The sequence below is a fragment of the Phalacrocorax aristotelis genome, chromosome 18 (assembly GCF_949628215.1).
Source record: "Phalacrocorax aristotelis chromosome 18, bGulAri2.1, whole genome shotgun sequence".
NCBI classification, from domain to species: domain Eukaryota; kingdom Metazoa; phylum Chordata; class Aves; order Suliformes; family Phalacrocoracidae; genus Phalacrocorax; species Phalacrocorax aristotelis.
In genome coordinates this window covers 1-14,540 of record NC_134293.1, presented here as the reverse complement: position 1 = coordinate 14,540, position 14,540 = coordinate 1, and the positions used below count along the sequence as shown (strand labels likewise).

The window sequence follows — 14,540 nt, the reverse complement described above, 5'->3', positions numbered from 1 at the left end:
GAGGGAACTAGGGATGTTTCGTCTGGAGAAGAGGAGGCAGAGGGGAGACATTATCATTCTGTACAACTACCTGAAAGGAGTTTGTCTCTTCTCCCAAGTAACTACCATAGGATGAGAGGAAATGGCCTCAAGCTGCATCAGGGCAGGTTTAGACTGGGTATTAGGAAAAATTGGTTTACTGAAAGAGTGGTCAGACATTGGAACAGGCTGCCCAGGTTGGTGGTGGAGTCACCATCCTTGGAGGCGTTCAAAAAATGTGTAGATGTGGTACTTCAGGGCATGGTTTAGGAGGCCTGGGGGTCTTTTCCTGCCTTAACGATTCTATGATTGGGGAGCTAGCGCAGAGCAAAGCTGGGTTTGCAGTGTGGCAAGAAGGTGCCTGTGGGCTGGCAAGTGATCTTCTAACCTGGGTGTTTCACTGTGCCTTGTGCTCTGAATCCTGCCACATATAGAGAGATGTATTTACATTTAAGTGAAGCAGGGTACTTTCTTCTACTTGCAACAGCATTTTTCTTCCCCAGCCTTGTTTAAAGAAATGTATCTGCTTGCCTTAAGGAGCAAGGGGTGCTTGAGGCTGGGGACTTAGAGTCAGTATGGGGAGCCTGGGAGACATTGAGAGAAGTTGAGGCTGCAGTCATCTCTGGGTGAAATATATCCCCTGCAGTGGTCTCTTAAGCTCTCAGACATAGAGCTGAGGGTAACCAGCTCAGAGTCCCTGTTGTTTGGTAGAGCTGTGCTGGGTGGCTGGAGGGTGTCAGGCACATGTGCCTGCAGTGTCAAATTACTCTCCTTTTGCTGGACCTCACTAATCTGGGCATATTTTTCTGTAATGTCTGCAGACCTGGGTGTGCTGCAACCTCCTGCCTGGGGAGAGATTATATTTATTCCTACCACTCTCTTTCCTTTCAGTCTAGTGTAGAACTCACTCAAGCTGGAGGGAGAAGAGGTCTATCTTTGATCCAGGACCGTAGAAAAATCCCTGTCCTGGGTTGTCAGTCTTTGTAAAGGGCATAGCATCAATACCCCCTCCACATATATATATGTATATATTATTCTTGGACGAAATGGAATAGCGCAGGAATTAGTAGTTAAGAAAGAATCATAGTTAGGAGTAGAGACTAACATCTGAGAATTTTAACATCATAAATGATGCTTAGGCCAGACAAGAGGCTATTAGCAATGAATGCTTTCTTTCGGTGACAGCAAGGGTTCCTCTGAGGGGGAAGGGACATTCAGGAATTTGCATTAAGAAGATATCAATGGGGACTCGTTTAGCAATTCCCCTTTGAATGCTGAGTTACTCTCTTAAAACAATATATGCAAGGGTCAGTGGGGCTCACTGCAGGGTGAGACTGACGGCTGACCTGTGTTTTCCTTGTAACCTCTAGCCATGGGACACTTTTGCATAATTTTTATCAATGATGAGTATCACTTCCCAGATAGAAGTTGCATAATGCAGTGTGGTTTTCTCTACACTTGCATGGGATTGTGGTGTTGGCAGTTTTTTTTCATTTCTTTCTGCCTGTGGTTTCCTTGTGTCTTATGTTGGTGCATGAAGGCAGAAGGGTTGCTGTGAAGCATAGGGTCCAACGTGTCTGGCAGGCTCTCCTGAATGAGGTGCAGAGAGCATCCCTCTGCCCTGACTCAGGGTCAGAAATATAGCCTGCTTCTACTGGCTAGTGGGGATTTGTCCTCAGGGTAAACTCTGCAGAGCTGGGGAGGCTTTCCTAAAGTCAGCTGCAGACTGAGGCAGTTGTGTCTCAGCCTTCCTTGCAGGCTTGGGGACCAGAAGCAATGCTGTCCTCTTACAATGACTGAGATTGGTATCCCACAGAAAATGGAATTTTCTGCTCATAACAGAAATGAACCATGTGAGCATGGCAAAACAGAATTTGGCGGCCAGAGAAGGGAGCTGAGACACAGGGAAGCATTTGTTTTACGACTATATCCTCGGAGAAGGTCTGAGAGACTGATAAAAGGGAACATCCTGCCTCAGAAGAAGCTGAAAGCTGGGTGATAAAGTATATAGTCAAGGAGGACAACTAATTGGGATGTTGATAAGAACTAAAACTAAGTGTCTTTTAGGTGAACGATCCTCATGATAATGCTAAAAATCACGCCCATAGGCCAGAAAACCCCCTACCCAAATAAGCCCCCACTCTCTGAGCATGTGTGGTAAATATAAGGGGAGCTCTACCTTTAAGGTGAACTGAGAAAGAAATTAACTAGTGACTAGCTGGGGGGCATGAATATTAGCTGTGACCGACACACTTAGCTGTATAACCACCTTGCAGTTTCTTGGTACGGTGTACTAGCTTTGTTGAGTTACCACCTAGCACCCATCTTTGCTCAAAAATGAGCTGAATAAAAGACCTCCGCTCTGAGCGTACTTTGGCGTTTTGCACACCAGGCAAACAAACCTGCTTTTCAGGAAAACAAGATCATCCCTTGTCTTCTAGTCTAAATGAATCCCATGACATTGTCTGGCTGCCCTGTCTGGACATGGAACTTTCTTGCTGATCTTTTCTCTCCCTCCTCCTATCTCGTATTTCTTGAAATGCAAGGCCCTAAGGGGCAAGTTCCTCACCAGCGGCAGTCACCCCAGTACTGAGTAAATCTGGGAGGTGTGGTCTGACTGCATGCTGTCCCTGCCGTTTCTGGTTGTTTTCTTAGTGCAGCTTTTCACATGTTGTCATGCCTCAACTTGTCCTCCTGTGCCTTGCCAACTGCTTCAATCAAGTCAGTAATGATGGTCCCTCTGTTCTTTTAACTGTGCTCACAGCCCCTGAGGTTAATGTGTTTTTTAGACTTCAATTCCCTCGTTTTCTTAAGAAGCCACATGCAAGACAGTGCCAAAAGCATCTGATAATGCAAGACTAGTGTCATGTTTGCTCATCACCGGCTTTCTGGTACCTCTCCCACTCTCTGTGAGTTTGTCCCGCTCATCACCAGTGATTCAGAGATGGCCACAGCCCAGCTGGGGAGGAAGTTAGGGGAATCCTTGGGGCCTTTTCGTTTGACTGCGCCTGCCTTCTCTCTCTCTTCCTTACTTATTTATTCTCCTTTCCCTTCCCTCACCTGTGTACACTAAATTTTGTGTTAAGTACTTGACCATAACCTCTTGTTTTGTTTATGCAAAGACAAGCCAAAAAGAGGTGGCATCTTTGGCTACTTACTCCCCTTCCTATCTAATGGGCTTTTACTTCATTTTGTTTGTTTTTCAAATTAGTATTTGTAAAGCTGAGTTTTCTGGTCTCCTGTGTCCTGTCCCCCCCTAATTTCTCATGTGTTTCTCTGCGGGATTAGAAAGTCATCTGCTTACAGAAGTCTTCCATGGCAGGAGAAATAAAACCGTAAGTAATTTCTTCACTCTTTTACATCAGTTCCTTATATTTAATTCCTTAAATACAAACTATCTACTTTTGCTGAGCTGCAATTTTGTGCAATTCATTGAAATATCCTTGATTCCAGTTAGTATGGAAAGTATTTCATCAGCATCCGGTAAGAAAACCCATCCGGCTCTCATCTAAATGGAGAACTGAAAGCTTGGCCAATCACTTCTGCAGCAAAGAGGAAATATTTTCACCATTTCCATCAGAAATAATCTTTGCAATTGTGAGATTTTCTGTTGTTCCTGCCAGATGATAAGCTTTCCCCTGGTAACTGCTAAAGCTGATGCCCACAGATCATCATGCTTCTACTTGTCATCTTATCATCGCGACGGTCTCAGTTTCTAATATTTGCTGGTTGTGGAATATTCCTTACTACTGTCCTGGCATTTGTTGTTTCCTGTTGCTATTCTCTTGCCTATTTCCCACGCCATCTTCCCCCTCCCCCCGCTTTTCTGTGCTTGGGCAGGCAAAGGGGCTCCCATCAAGCCAGCATTGCTCCCTGCCATTGCTCATTCCTGGCTGTGGGCCCTGTGACATGGGTCTTCGGCCCAAGCACAGCTCAACCTTGGTTCGGAGCTGCTCTCCCCAGAAGTATCCCACCCTGGGTTTCAGGTAGCTCAGCATCTTATTCCTAAGGTTGACCCAAAGAGCAATTGCTGGTTACCTTCATTATAACAGCCCATTGCATGCTGATGTCCCCCCTCATGCTTCTTGTTAAGCAAAGCAAAGCTGGCTCTGGCGAGGGCAGGAGATGCCAGAATGGGGTGGTTGGAGGTCTGGGGCAGGTCTTTGTGTGAGACATGGGGGTGTTACAGCCAAAGAGGTCTGTAAAAGCACAAAAGGCTTCTGCTGGCTGACCCCTGTACTTGGGATTCCTCTGCACACAGAGGACACTTTGAGGTTAAGAGAAACTGCTTAGTGACTTTGCAATGTCATTGTAACCAAAAGCCGTGAATAAAACTCTGTAACACTGGGTGTATTAAAGAGCAGGCGTACCTTTATTCGGCGCCGGGTGCACGGGGGATAATTCCTCCTACTGTGCACACCTACCATAGTTCCTTTTTGACATTTATACATGAAAGTTAACACACTATGCCTAATACATAATCATTGACCTGGCCGGGCATCCCCCTCTTCCATTGATCTTTATCTTCTCAGCTTAAGTTTAAAGGTACAGTGTGATTCTAATTCACTGCGCATGCTTAAGAGGAGTTGGAGGGCTAGTCCTTTCGTCCCTCGATTGAGTCGGTGGTCGCAATCTCCCCCCACCCTCCCCACTCCACCGCCTGGGCCGGAATTTCCTTTCCCCTAGTTTCCATGCTTTGGTGCCTTCTGGGCCAAGATGTTCCCTGCTGTTGCTGCTGGCGGATTTGTGTCCTTCCCTTATCTTCACACCCGTCTTTGTAGCAGGATGTTCCCACTGTTAGTCCTTAAAGTTCTACTGATTTGTATTCTTTTAGAAGGTTCTTGTCAATGGGGCATTCGCTGCTAATAGCCTCTTTTCTGGCCTAACGGTTATTTATTATCTTGCTAAAATTCTCAGGTGTTAGTCTCTACTCTGAACTCTGATTCTTTCTTAACTACTACTAACTCCTGCGCTATTCCATTTCATCCAAGAATAATATATACATATATATATGTGTGTGTGAGGTAACAGCATTAACAGAAAAATTAATGCAAATCTTCAGTCCTCTGAGAAATTGAGCCTTTTCCTTCTGCTTTTGTGCATCAGTGGCATTTGACAAGCAGAAGCATTTACAGCAGGTACTACCTCTCCTCCACCCCCTTCTCAAATGCCCCAGATGAAGACCCTGGTCACCATTAATTACAAAGGATTTATTCACTGGTGGCCCCAGGCACAGAGCAGTTTAAACAGATATAGCTGAAATAGGCAGCTGGAGAAGGGAGCTGTAGAGGTTGTTTCTGTTCATACCACTGCCCTGAGACCAGATCTGCACTACCTGGGCCTTCCTGAAGGTCTCCAGCGGGATGATTTATACCCATTCTCACCTCTGGCCCATCTTTTCTAAAATAAACAATCATGACCTTTTCTCCTAATCCTATACCTCCTCTCAAACAAGTGCTAGCCCCGAGGGATGCGTTGTTCGTACAGGGACCTGTTGGCAGCAGAAGGTTTTCTGGGCAAAAGGCCATTGCAGTCACCGTGAGGTTTATCCCTGTGGGTGAATGGGGAGCATCATCCCTGCCATGTGGTGGGGATGGGAGGACCAGCACAACCATTTCTAAGTGTCTTGGTTGGTTAGACTTTTCCCTTGAGTCAGGGTGATAGGAATTAGTCATGCCCAAGCAAGGGTCAAGAGGCAGGCGGTGGGAGGCTGGGGGTTTGTGTGGGAGCTGGGCAGCAAACCTCTTGTGGCACCATGGCGCAGCATCAGGGCAAGGCCAGGAAAAGAAAAAATAAGGAGGAAGTAGCAAGTTTGGCAGCTCTTTCTTTCTGGGTGTGCACTGGTGGGGCTGTTTGGGAAATACCTTCTTGGATTGCAAATGCTGCCCCTTTTCAGTCATGCTATGATCTCTTCGAGGTTTCATCTACAAGGTGGCAATGAGCTGATCCCAGTGGGCAGCAACAGAATCGGCTACTCCCTATAGCTCCTACTCTTAATGCCATATCTCCTGACATAGGTGTATTTAGTGCCTTAGCCCCCAAAATAGCAGAGAGCTTAAATTAGATAAAATTATCCTACTTGGAAAGAAGTAGACAAGCAGTAATTGGAACAATTTGACTGTCAAGAGACAACAGACTGCAGCTGAAAAAAAAAAATCCTTAGAGAGGTGTAAATCCTCTGTTCACCCTGGGGACAGGGACAGTGGCAGGCTAGGATGCAGCCTAGGTCTACTACTCCAGCCCTGGAGCATGGCAACAGAGTTGAGTCTAGGCCCTGCAGTCCTCCATGTCTCTGCACAGTGATGCTGCTGGGGCTGTGGCAAGGCAAAGCAAACGCCTGGAGGGATCGCTGCAGCAAATCCCCGCTGGTGTCGCTTCATGGCTGCCTGCTTGGGATTGCCATCAGGGCTCTGTGCCATGGAGCTTTGTGCCACAGCCTGGCTCATGGCCGGTGGGGTCCTGGCAGCAGCAGCGGGGTTGGTGTTGGTGTTGGAGGGGTTTGGGCTCCCGCCATTCCTTGCTGGCCACCCAAACGGCATCTAAAAGTTGCAGTCCTGTGGCCAGTGCTTCCCCTTCTGTGGTCTCCTTGCTTTCTGCAGCTCAGCAAATCTGGGCGATCCTGACACAATTTCTCCAGTATGATGCATTCATTTTTTTCTTTCCTTGAAACCCTGCGCCCGCCCAGCAGCTGGGGATAAAAGGGAGGGCATCACCACAGGGGCCGAGCATTGTGCAGAGGAGAGCCCTGCAGCCCCATCCAGCTCCAACCCTGCTTGCAGATCCCTCGGCCCCTGCAGCACCATGAATGTCGCCACAGCCACCCTGGTCGCTCTCCTCCTCGTGGTCACCTGCTCCCCATCTGAGGCCCATCTCGGTGAGTCCGGCGTCACTGTGTCCTCCCTAGGGCTGGGTGTGCCATCATTCCAATGGGAGCTGCAGGGGCAGCTGGAGAGCTCTGTCCCTGTCAGCAGGGACCGTTGTGGCTGGTGGGAGGGCTGGGAGCAGGAGATGACTGCCAATGATGGGACTCAGGCTTGGGGCCAGGGGTCTCTGTGGGGGCTACTGCCAGGGAGTATGATGCAAGGGGGGAGGGATGGGAGACGGCAAATGCCTGGGGAACCCCAAACGCCGGTGGGGCCAGAGCCTGTGCTTTATCCTGGGGTCTCACCAGGGCTGTCTGTCTGCCCCTCTGCCCTTACAGATGGCGTTCCCAACACCTGCTGCGTCAGCTACCAGAAACACCCCATCCCGCGGCGCCTTGTCGCCTCTGCCTACATCACCAGCAGCAGCTGCACCCAGCCAGGGGTGATGTGAGTATCCAGTGCTGCTGGGGTTCAGGGTGTGATGGCTAGGGCAGAGCCCCAAACGTAGCGGGGAGGGGGATAGGAACACAGTCAGGGGCATCCGGGGGGCTGCTGGTGGGATGCAACGCAAGCACCCCGCTGCCCCCGTCAAGCGCCCCGATGTGGGTTTTCTCCTGGCAGCCTGGTCACCAAGAAGAAGAAGGAGCTGTGCACGGACCCGCAGCTGCCCTGGGTGCAGGCACATCTGAAGTACTTCCAGACCATGAAGAACTGACTCTTCCCTGCTGCCACCCGCAATGCCCCAGGTGCTGTGCCCGGCGGGCTTGGGTTCCAGCCCCAGGCACGCAAGAGACTACTTGAACTGCAGCCGTGTTCGACGGGAAAAATTATTCTATTTAACTTATTTAAGTTAAACTAAATATGTTTTGCTAAGAAAAGGGACAGTAGAAAAATAATTTAAACTCTATCTAAATAATAATTTAAACCAAAATAACTTAAACCATATCAATATATGCCTGTTAATGAAGGGTTAGGAATTCTGATGCCTAAACAAAGTGCTTGTGCTACGAACCCCTCTGGACGTCTCTGAAGTCCCTGCTGGAGCCCCGGTGTGGGAGAAGGGACCCACGGGGACGCCCTTGCCCTCCCCGCACCCTGGGTCCACTGCTCCGCGCCCTGGGCAGGGAGGCCTTGGCCCCTCAGCAGCTCCCGTGGAGCTTCCCCCTCCCCAGCCCCCGTGGGTTCAGCTCTGGTGCCGCACATCACGTCCCCAAGCGGGTGACACCAGCATCTCACCTGGGGCGGCCAGTGCCAGCTCCTGTTTGGGGAAACGACCTGGCAGCACCCACGGTGCCAAGGGGAGGGTCAGGGCCACCGCGGAGGCCCTTGCGCCGCAGCATTTCAGCACATCAGCAAGGCCACGTGTGACGTTCCAGCTTTTATTAGTGAGGCTCTGCAGGTTTCTGGGAGAGGGGCTGGGAGGGCAGCAGGGTGCCGGGGTGTCCTGTGAGGATGTTACTACGTGGTCATGGAGTTTGTGCATATATACATTTAAGTGATAAGGGTCATTGTGTTCATATCCCAAACATTACTATAAATCTAGATGATTAACTAAACTGAATAAAACAAGTGGCAAAGTCAAGACAGGACCTGAGGCCTTCAATAAAAATTGGATAGTTAAACAAAATATTACATAAACTTGGATTTGACATTAATGGATGGTTGCTAAGCTAGTTAAAATTTTGATTATATATTAGTTGGGTGTATTATGAGTATGATAGTAAGAAATAATAGTCTGCTTATAAAAAGGAGTGAGACTTACGAGGTTCATGAAAAAGCTGTCACAGTCTCAAATGGGGGGAGGGAACTGGTATCCCACAGAAAATGGAATTTTCTGCTCATAACAGAAATGAACCATGTGAGCATGGCAAAACAGAATTTGGCGGCCAGAGAAGGGAGCTGAGACACAGGGAAGCATTTGTTTTACGACTATATCCTCGGAGAAGGTCTGAGAGACTGATAAAAGGGAACATCCTGCCTCAGAAGAAGCTGAAAGCTGGGTGATAAAGTATATAGTCAAGGAGGACAACTAATTGGGATGTTGATAAGAACTAAAACTAAGTGTCTTTTAGGTGAACGATCCTCATAATGCTAAAAATCACGCCCATAGGCCAGAAAACCCCCTACCCAAATAAGCCCCCACTCTCTGAGCATGTGTGGTAAATATAAGGGGAGCTCTACCTTTAAGGTGAACTGAGAAAGAAATTAACTAGTGACTAGCTGGGGGGCATGAATATTAGCTGTGACCGACACACTTAGCTGTATAACCACCTTGCAGTTTCTTGGTACGGTGTACTAGCTTTGTTGAGTTACCACCTAGCACCCATCTTTGCTCAAAAATGAGCTGAATAAAAGACCTCCGCTCTGAGCGTACTTTGGCGTTTTGCACACCAGGCAAACAAACCCGCTTTTCAGGAAAACACCGCCTCCCCTAGCTCTCCCATTTCCAGGAACGTACGTGCCTGGGGAGGTACAAAGAAGCAACCGGCGCGAAAAAAAGGCGCCACAACGAGGCGCCAAAAGCCCGGATCTCTGGCGGGACGGGGCGGTGCACGTACTGCGCAGGCACGGGGGGCGTGCCGGCTGCAAGCAACCGCCCCCAGATCCTCCTTCCCCCAAAAGGGCCCATTTCTGCAGCAACTGGGGATTTGGGGAGGGTAGGGGACGTTATCAGCGGCCCAGTGTCAATGGCCAGGCAGCCCACCGAAACGCGGCGGGGCTGCGCTGGGCGAGGGCGAACAGGGCTCCCCGGGGAGCGCGGCATTGACTGCGCGGCGCTGACGCTGTCCACCTCCATGCCGTCCCCAGAGGTGCTGCATCTGCCGGCTGCGGGGTGCCTCGGTCGCCTGTCGGCGCAGGCGCTGCCGCCGAATCTTCCACTTCCCCTGCGGCAGTGAGCGGGGCTGCGTCTCCCAGTTCTTCGGGGAGTTCAAGTGAGTGTGGCCGCCTTGAAGGGCCAGGGCCGGACCCAGGCCAGGGCCTGGGGCAGAGGAGGCCTGTGGCTGAACCGTCACCTCCCTCCCACAGGTCCTTCTGCTGGAAGCACCGGCCGGTGCAGCGGGTGCGGGCGGTGCAGCAGGACGAGACCCCCTGCCTCATCTGCCAGGAGGCGGTGGCGGGGCGGCCCTGCTACGACACCCTGGTCTGTCCTGCCTGTGCCAGCGCCTGGTTCCACCGCCGCTGCATCCAGGTAGGCGACATCGCCCCCGGCCCCTGACGGGATCAGCCCTGTCGTCACCCTGTCGCCCAGCTCCCAGGGGGCGAACGAGACCCGCCCCGGCTCTGACGTTGATGCCCTCTCTGCCCCAGGGCCAGGCGCTGCGCTCTGCCCTGCACCACTTCCGCTGCCCCCTCTGCCAGGACGTGCCGACCTTCCAGGCGGAGATGTTTCGCCTGGGCATCAAAATCCCCGACAGGTCGGTGCCCTCCCCGCTGCCCCCTTCCCCCTCCGTGGTGCTCCGGCCGATCCCCTCCTGCCTCCCTGGGTGCCGGCAGGGTGGCCCCCACGCCCCCCGTGGCTGAGGGCTTCCCGTCTCCCGCAGGGATGCTGCCTGGGAGGAGGACGGGGCCTTCGCGGACCACTACCAGCGGCACAGCTCCTGCGATGCCAGCCAGTGCCTGTGCCCGGTGGGACGGGAGCAGGCGGAGGTGAACGGGTGAGTGCCCGTGTCCCCGGTCCCTGCAGCCCCGGCGAGGAGACGATGCCTTCGTCTCCTCCTCTGGGCAGGTATCCCGGGGGGGGTCGGGTCCCTGGGATGGCGAGCTGGACCTGGCACCAGGTGCGTGCCGGCAGCTGAGCTTCGGCTGCCTGGAGGGGAGCAGGGCCCAACGCTGCGCCCGGGCTGGCCGCCCACAGCTCGGGGGGCCTTTGGTGGCAGTGGGTCCCATTGCTCCCCCAGGCCCTGGAGACTTCTGCTCTGTGGCTCCTGTGGCTCCCGCGGCACCCACCAGCTCTGCTCCGGCATGGAGGAAGATGCCGACTGCCAGGAGTGCGGCGACTGCAGCGGCACGGGCACTGGTGAGGGGGGCGGGGCAGGGTGCCCACGGCCACGTGGCCACCACAGCACGTGGGACCTGGGGCCAGGCGCAGGGCCCTGAGGCGGGGAGGGAGGGAGGGAGCGAGTGTGGCATCGTTATCCCAAAAAGCGTGTTTGTTCGCCCGGGCGTAAAACGCCAGAGTACACACAGAGGGGAGGTATTTTTTTATTCAGCTCACTTTTGGGCAAAGCTTGGTGCTAGGTGTTAACCCACAAAGCTAGCGCCATGCAGCGAGAAGCTACAAGGCATTTATTCAGCTAAATGTGTCAATTGCAGCTAACGTTCACACGCCTCAGCTAATAAATGGTGAATTTTTTTCTCGCCTGGATGTAACGGGTACAGCTAACTTTTAATTTACCACGTATGCTCATCGGTTAAGGGACTTAGTAGAGGGGGGGCGGTTCCTGGCCCATGGGCCTGATTTTTCATATTATAATGAGGATAATTCCACTACTAGGCACTTTGTTTTAGTTCTTGTCTACACCCCAGTTAGTTGTTCTCCTTGACCGTACACTTTATCACCCCGTTCTCAGTGGCTCCTGAGGCGGGATGTTTACTTTGATCGGTCTCTTGTCTCTCATCAAGGATACAGTCATAAGACAAGTGCTTCTCTGTCTCTCAGTTTCTGCCTCTGGCCCTCACCTTCTGATTGCCAGGCTTGCATAGTACATTGTTATGTCTTTAGCGGACAGTTCCAAAAATTCCCTTTTCTTAGGGATACCAACGTTGGCTTGTTGTGCTCATTATCTCTCTGCCCTTGCAGTGCCCACTGCTAGAGCCGGCCCAGACTCCAGCCCCCTGGCCAGAGGGGATTTTGGCTGGTGCCCAGCTGCGCAAGCAGAGGGCCGTGTGCAGTGGGAAGCTGCTCTGGCTTCCCCCGCATCCTGCTCCTGGCGTTGACACCACCGCCTCCTGGCATGGCGGTGACGTAGATGGTGCCGCCATCAATGGCAGCGTGAGGGCTGTGCCGGTGGGCAGACTGTGACCCCGAGGTCGTGGGGCAGCTGTGCTGTCAGGAGGGGCTCTGCGTCCATGAGAACCGCCTGGTGAGTCCCCGGGGCTCGACACCCACCGGTCCACGACACCCCGCTGTCCCCAGCACCGCGGCACAGGCAGCCCCTGGCACGCACCCTCTTTTCCCCCCTTGCAGTACCACGCCACCAGGCTGGGCCAGAAAGGGGCCGATGAAGAGGGCTCCTACGGCTTCCTCTTCCCCGACATCCGGCAGGAGCTGAAGCGGGTGGCACAGAAGGTGAGGCCGGAGGGGACGTGTCCCCACCGTGGTCCCCGTGTCCCGAGCCCGGCGCTGAACAGGCCAGCAACCCCCCAGGGATGCTCTGGCAGCTGGCTGCAAGCAACCGCCCCCAGATCCTCCTTCCCCCAAAAGGGCCCATTTCTGCAGCAACTGGGGATTTGGGGAGGGTAGGGGACGTTATCAGCGGCCCAGTGTCAATGGCCAGGCAGCCCACCGAAACGCGGCGGGGCTGCGCTGGGCGAGGGCGAACAGGGCTCCCCGGGGAGCGTGGCATTGACTGCGTGGCGCTGACGCTGTCCACCTCCATGCCGTCCCCAGAGGTGCTGCATCTGCCGGCTGCGGGGTGCCTCGGTCGCCTGTTGGCGCAGGCGCTGCCGCCGAATCTTCCACTTCCCCTGCGGCAGTGAGCGGGGCTGCGTCTCCCAGTTCTTCGGGGAGTTCAAGTGAGTGTGGCCGCCTTGAAGGGCCAGGGCCGGACCCAGGCCAGGGCCTGGGGCAGAGGAGGCCTGTGGCTGAACTGTCACCTCCCTCCCACAGGTCCTTCTGCTGGAAGCACCGGCCGGTGCAGCGGGTGCGGGCGGTGCAGCAGGACGAGACCCCCTGCCTCATCTGCCAGGAGGCGGTGGCGGGGCGGCCCTGCTACGACACCCTGGTCTGTCCTGCCTGTGCCAGCGCCTGGTTCCACCGCCGCTGCATCCAGGTAGGCGACATCGCCCCCGGCCCCTGACGGGATCAGCCCTGTCGTCACCCTGTCGCCCAGCTCCCAGGGGGCGAACGAGACCCGCCCCGGCTCTGACGTTGATGCCCTCTCTGCCCCAGGGCCAGGTGCTACGCTCTGCCCTGCACCACTTCCGCTGCCCCCTCTGCCAGGACGTGCCGACCTTCCAGGCGGAGATGTTTCGCCTGGGCATCAAAATCCCCGACAGGTCGGTGCCCTCCCCGCTGCCCCCTTCCCCCTCCGTGGTGCTCCGGCCGATCCCCTCCTGCCTCCCTGGGTGCCGGCAGGGTGGCCCCCACGCCCCCCGTGGCTGAGGGCTTCCCGTCTCCCGCAGGGATGCTGCCTGGGAGGAGGACGGGGCCTTCGCGGACCACTACCAGCGGCACAGCTCCTGCGATGCCAGCCAGTGCCTGTGCCCGGCGGGACGGGAGCAGGCGGAGGTGAACGGGTGAGTGCCCGTGTCCCCGGTCCCTGCAGCCCCGGCGAGGAGACGATGCCTTCGTCTCCTCCTCTGGGCAGGTATCCCGGGGGGGGTCGGGTCCCTGGGATGGCGAGCTGGACCTGGCACCAGGTGCGTGCCGGCAGCTGAGCTTCGGCTGCCTGGAGGGGAGCAGGGCCCAACGCTGCGCCCGGGCTGGCCGCCCACAGCTCGGGGGGCCTTTGGTGGCAGTGGGTCCCATTGCTCCCCCAGGCCCTGGAGACTTCTGCTCTGTGGCTCCTGTGGCTCCCGCGGCACCCACCAGCTCTGCTCCGGCATGGAGGAAGATGCCGACTGCCAGGAGTGCGGCGACTGCAGCGGCACGGGCTCTGGTGAGGGGGGCGGGGCAGGGTGCCCACGGCCACGTGGCCACCACAGCACGTGGGACCTGGGGCCAGGCGCAGGGCCCTGAGGCGGGGAGGGAGGGAGGGAGCGAGTGTGGCATCGTTATCCCAAAAAGCGTGTTTGTTCGCCCGGGCGTAAAACGCCAGAGTACACACAGAGGGGAGGTATTTTTTTATTCAGCTCACTTTTGGGCAAAGCTTGGTGCTAGGTGTTAACCCACAAAGCTAGCGCCATGCAGCGAGAAGCTACAAGGCATTTATTCAGCTAAATGTGTCAATTGCAGCTAACGTTCACACGCCTCAGCTAATAAATGGTGAATTTTTTTCTCGCCTGGATGTAACGGGTACAGCTAACTTTTAATTTACCACGTATGCTCATCGGTTAAGGGACTTAGTAGAGGGGGGGCGGTTCCTGGCCCATGGGCCTGATTTTTCATATTATAATGAGGATAATTCCACTACTAGGCACTTTGTTTTAGTTCTTGTCTACACCCCAGTTAGTTGTTCTCCTTGACCGTACACTTTATCACCCCGTTCTCAGTGGCTCCTGAGGCGGGATGTTTACTTTGATCGGTCTCTTGTCTCTCATCAAGGATACAGTCATAAGACAAGTGCTTCTCTGTCTCTCAGTTTCTGCCTCTGGCCCTCACCTTCTGATTGCCAGGCTTGCATAGTACATTGTTATGTCTTTAGCGGACAGTTCCAAAAATTCCCTTTTCTTAGGGATACCAACGTTGGCTTGTTGTGCTCATTATCTCTCTGCCCTTGCAGTGCCCACTGCTAGAGCCGGCCCAGACTCCAGCCCCCTGGCCAGAGGGGATTTTGG

The 14,540-nt window shown here is 54.1% G+C and overlaps 2 protein-coding genes across 3 annotated transcripts; both read left to right on the top strand.

Annotated features, from left to right (window-relative positions):
- Positions 1 to 2,994: 2,994 nt before the first annotated feature.
- Positions 2,995 to 9,253, top strand: LOC142066084 (C-C motif chemokine 3-like). Its single transcript, XM_075113082.1, has 4 exons — positions 2,995 to 3,353; positions 6,707 to 6,892; positions 7,220 to 7,328; positions 7,503 to 9,253. The coding sequence occupies exons 2-4, from the start codon at positions 6,820 to 6,822 to the stop codon at positions 7,594 to 7,596; spliced, it is 276 nt and encodes a 91-aa protein (XP_074969183.1). The 5' UTR covers positions 2,995 to 3,353; positions 6,707 to 6,819; the 3' UTR covers positions 7,597 to 9,253.
- A 349-nt stretch (positions 9,254 to 9,602) lies between these two features.
- LOC142065978 (E3 ubiquitin-protein ligase PHF7-like) lies at positions 9,603 to 11,893 on the top strand. Of its 2 annotated transcripts, none has more exons than XM_075112868.1 (6): positions 9,603 to 9,814; positions 9,909 to 10,071; positions 10,197 to 10,297; positions 10,424 to 10,537; positions 10,781 to 10,899; positions 11,683 to 11,893. In XM_075112868.1, the coding sequence occupies exons 3-6, from the start codon at positions 10,266 to 10,268 to the stop codon at positions 11,817 to 11,819; spliced, it is 402 nt and encodes a 133-aa protein (XP_074968969.1). In that variant the 5' UTR covers positions 9,603 to 9,814; positions 9,909 to 10,071; positions 10,197 to 10,265; the 3' UTR covers positions 11,820 to 11,893. The 2 variants fall into 2 exon arrangements, with proteins under 2 accessions (XP_074968969.1, XP_074968968.1); XM_075112867.1 differs by having other exon boundaries at positions 9,605 to 9,814; positions 10,191 to 10,297.
- Positions 11,894 to 14,540: the final 2,647 nt, after the last annotated feature.

Excerpts from the sequence above, each read along its gene's own strand:
- LOC142066084 (XM_075113082.1), top strand. The coding sequence starts at position 6,820 with ATGAATGTCGCCACAGCCACCCTGGTCGCTCTCCTCCTCGTGGTCACC. Across the intron at positions 6,893-7,219 it reads CCCATCTGAGGCCCATCTCG|ATGGCGTTCCCAACACCTGC; the intron begins GTGAGTCCGGCG and ends CTGCCCTTACAG. Across the intron at positions 7,329-7,502 it reads TGCACCCAGCCAGGGGTGAT|CCTGGTCACCAAGAAGAAGA; the intron begins GTGAGTATCCAG and ends TTCTCCTGGCAG.
- LOC142065978 (XM_075112868.1), top strand. The coding sequence starts at position 10,266 with ATGTTTCGCCTGGGCATCAAAATCCCCGACAG. Across the intron at positions 10,538-10,780 it reads GAGCAGGCGGAGGTGAACGG|GCCCTGGAGACTTCTGCTCT; the intron begins GTGAGTGCCCGT and ends TTGCTCCCCCAG. Across the intron at positions 10,900-11,682 it reads CTGCAGCGGCACGGGCACTG|TGCCCACTGCTAGAGCCGGC; the intron begins GTGAGGGGGGCG and ends CTGCCCTTGCAG.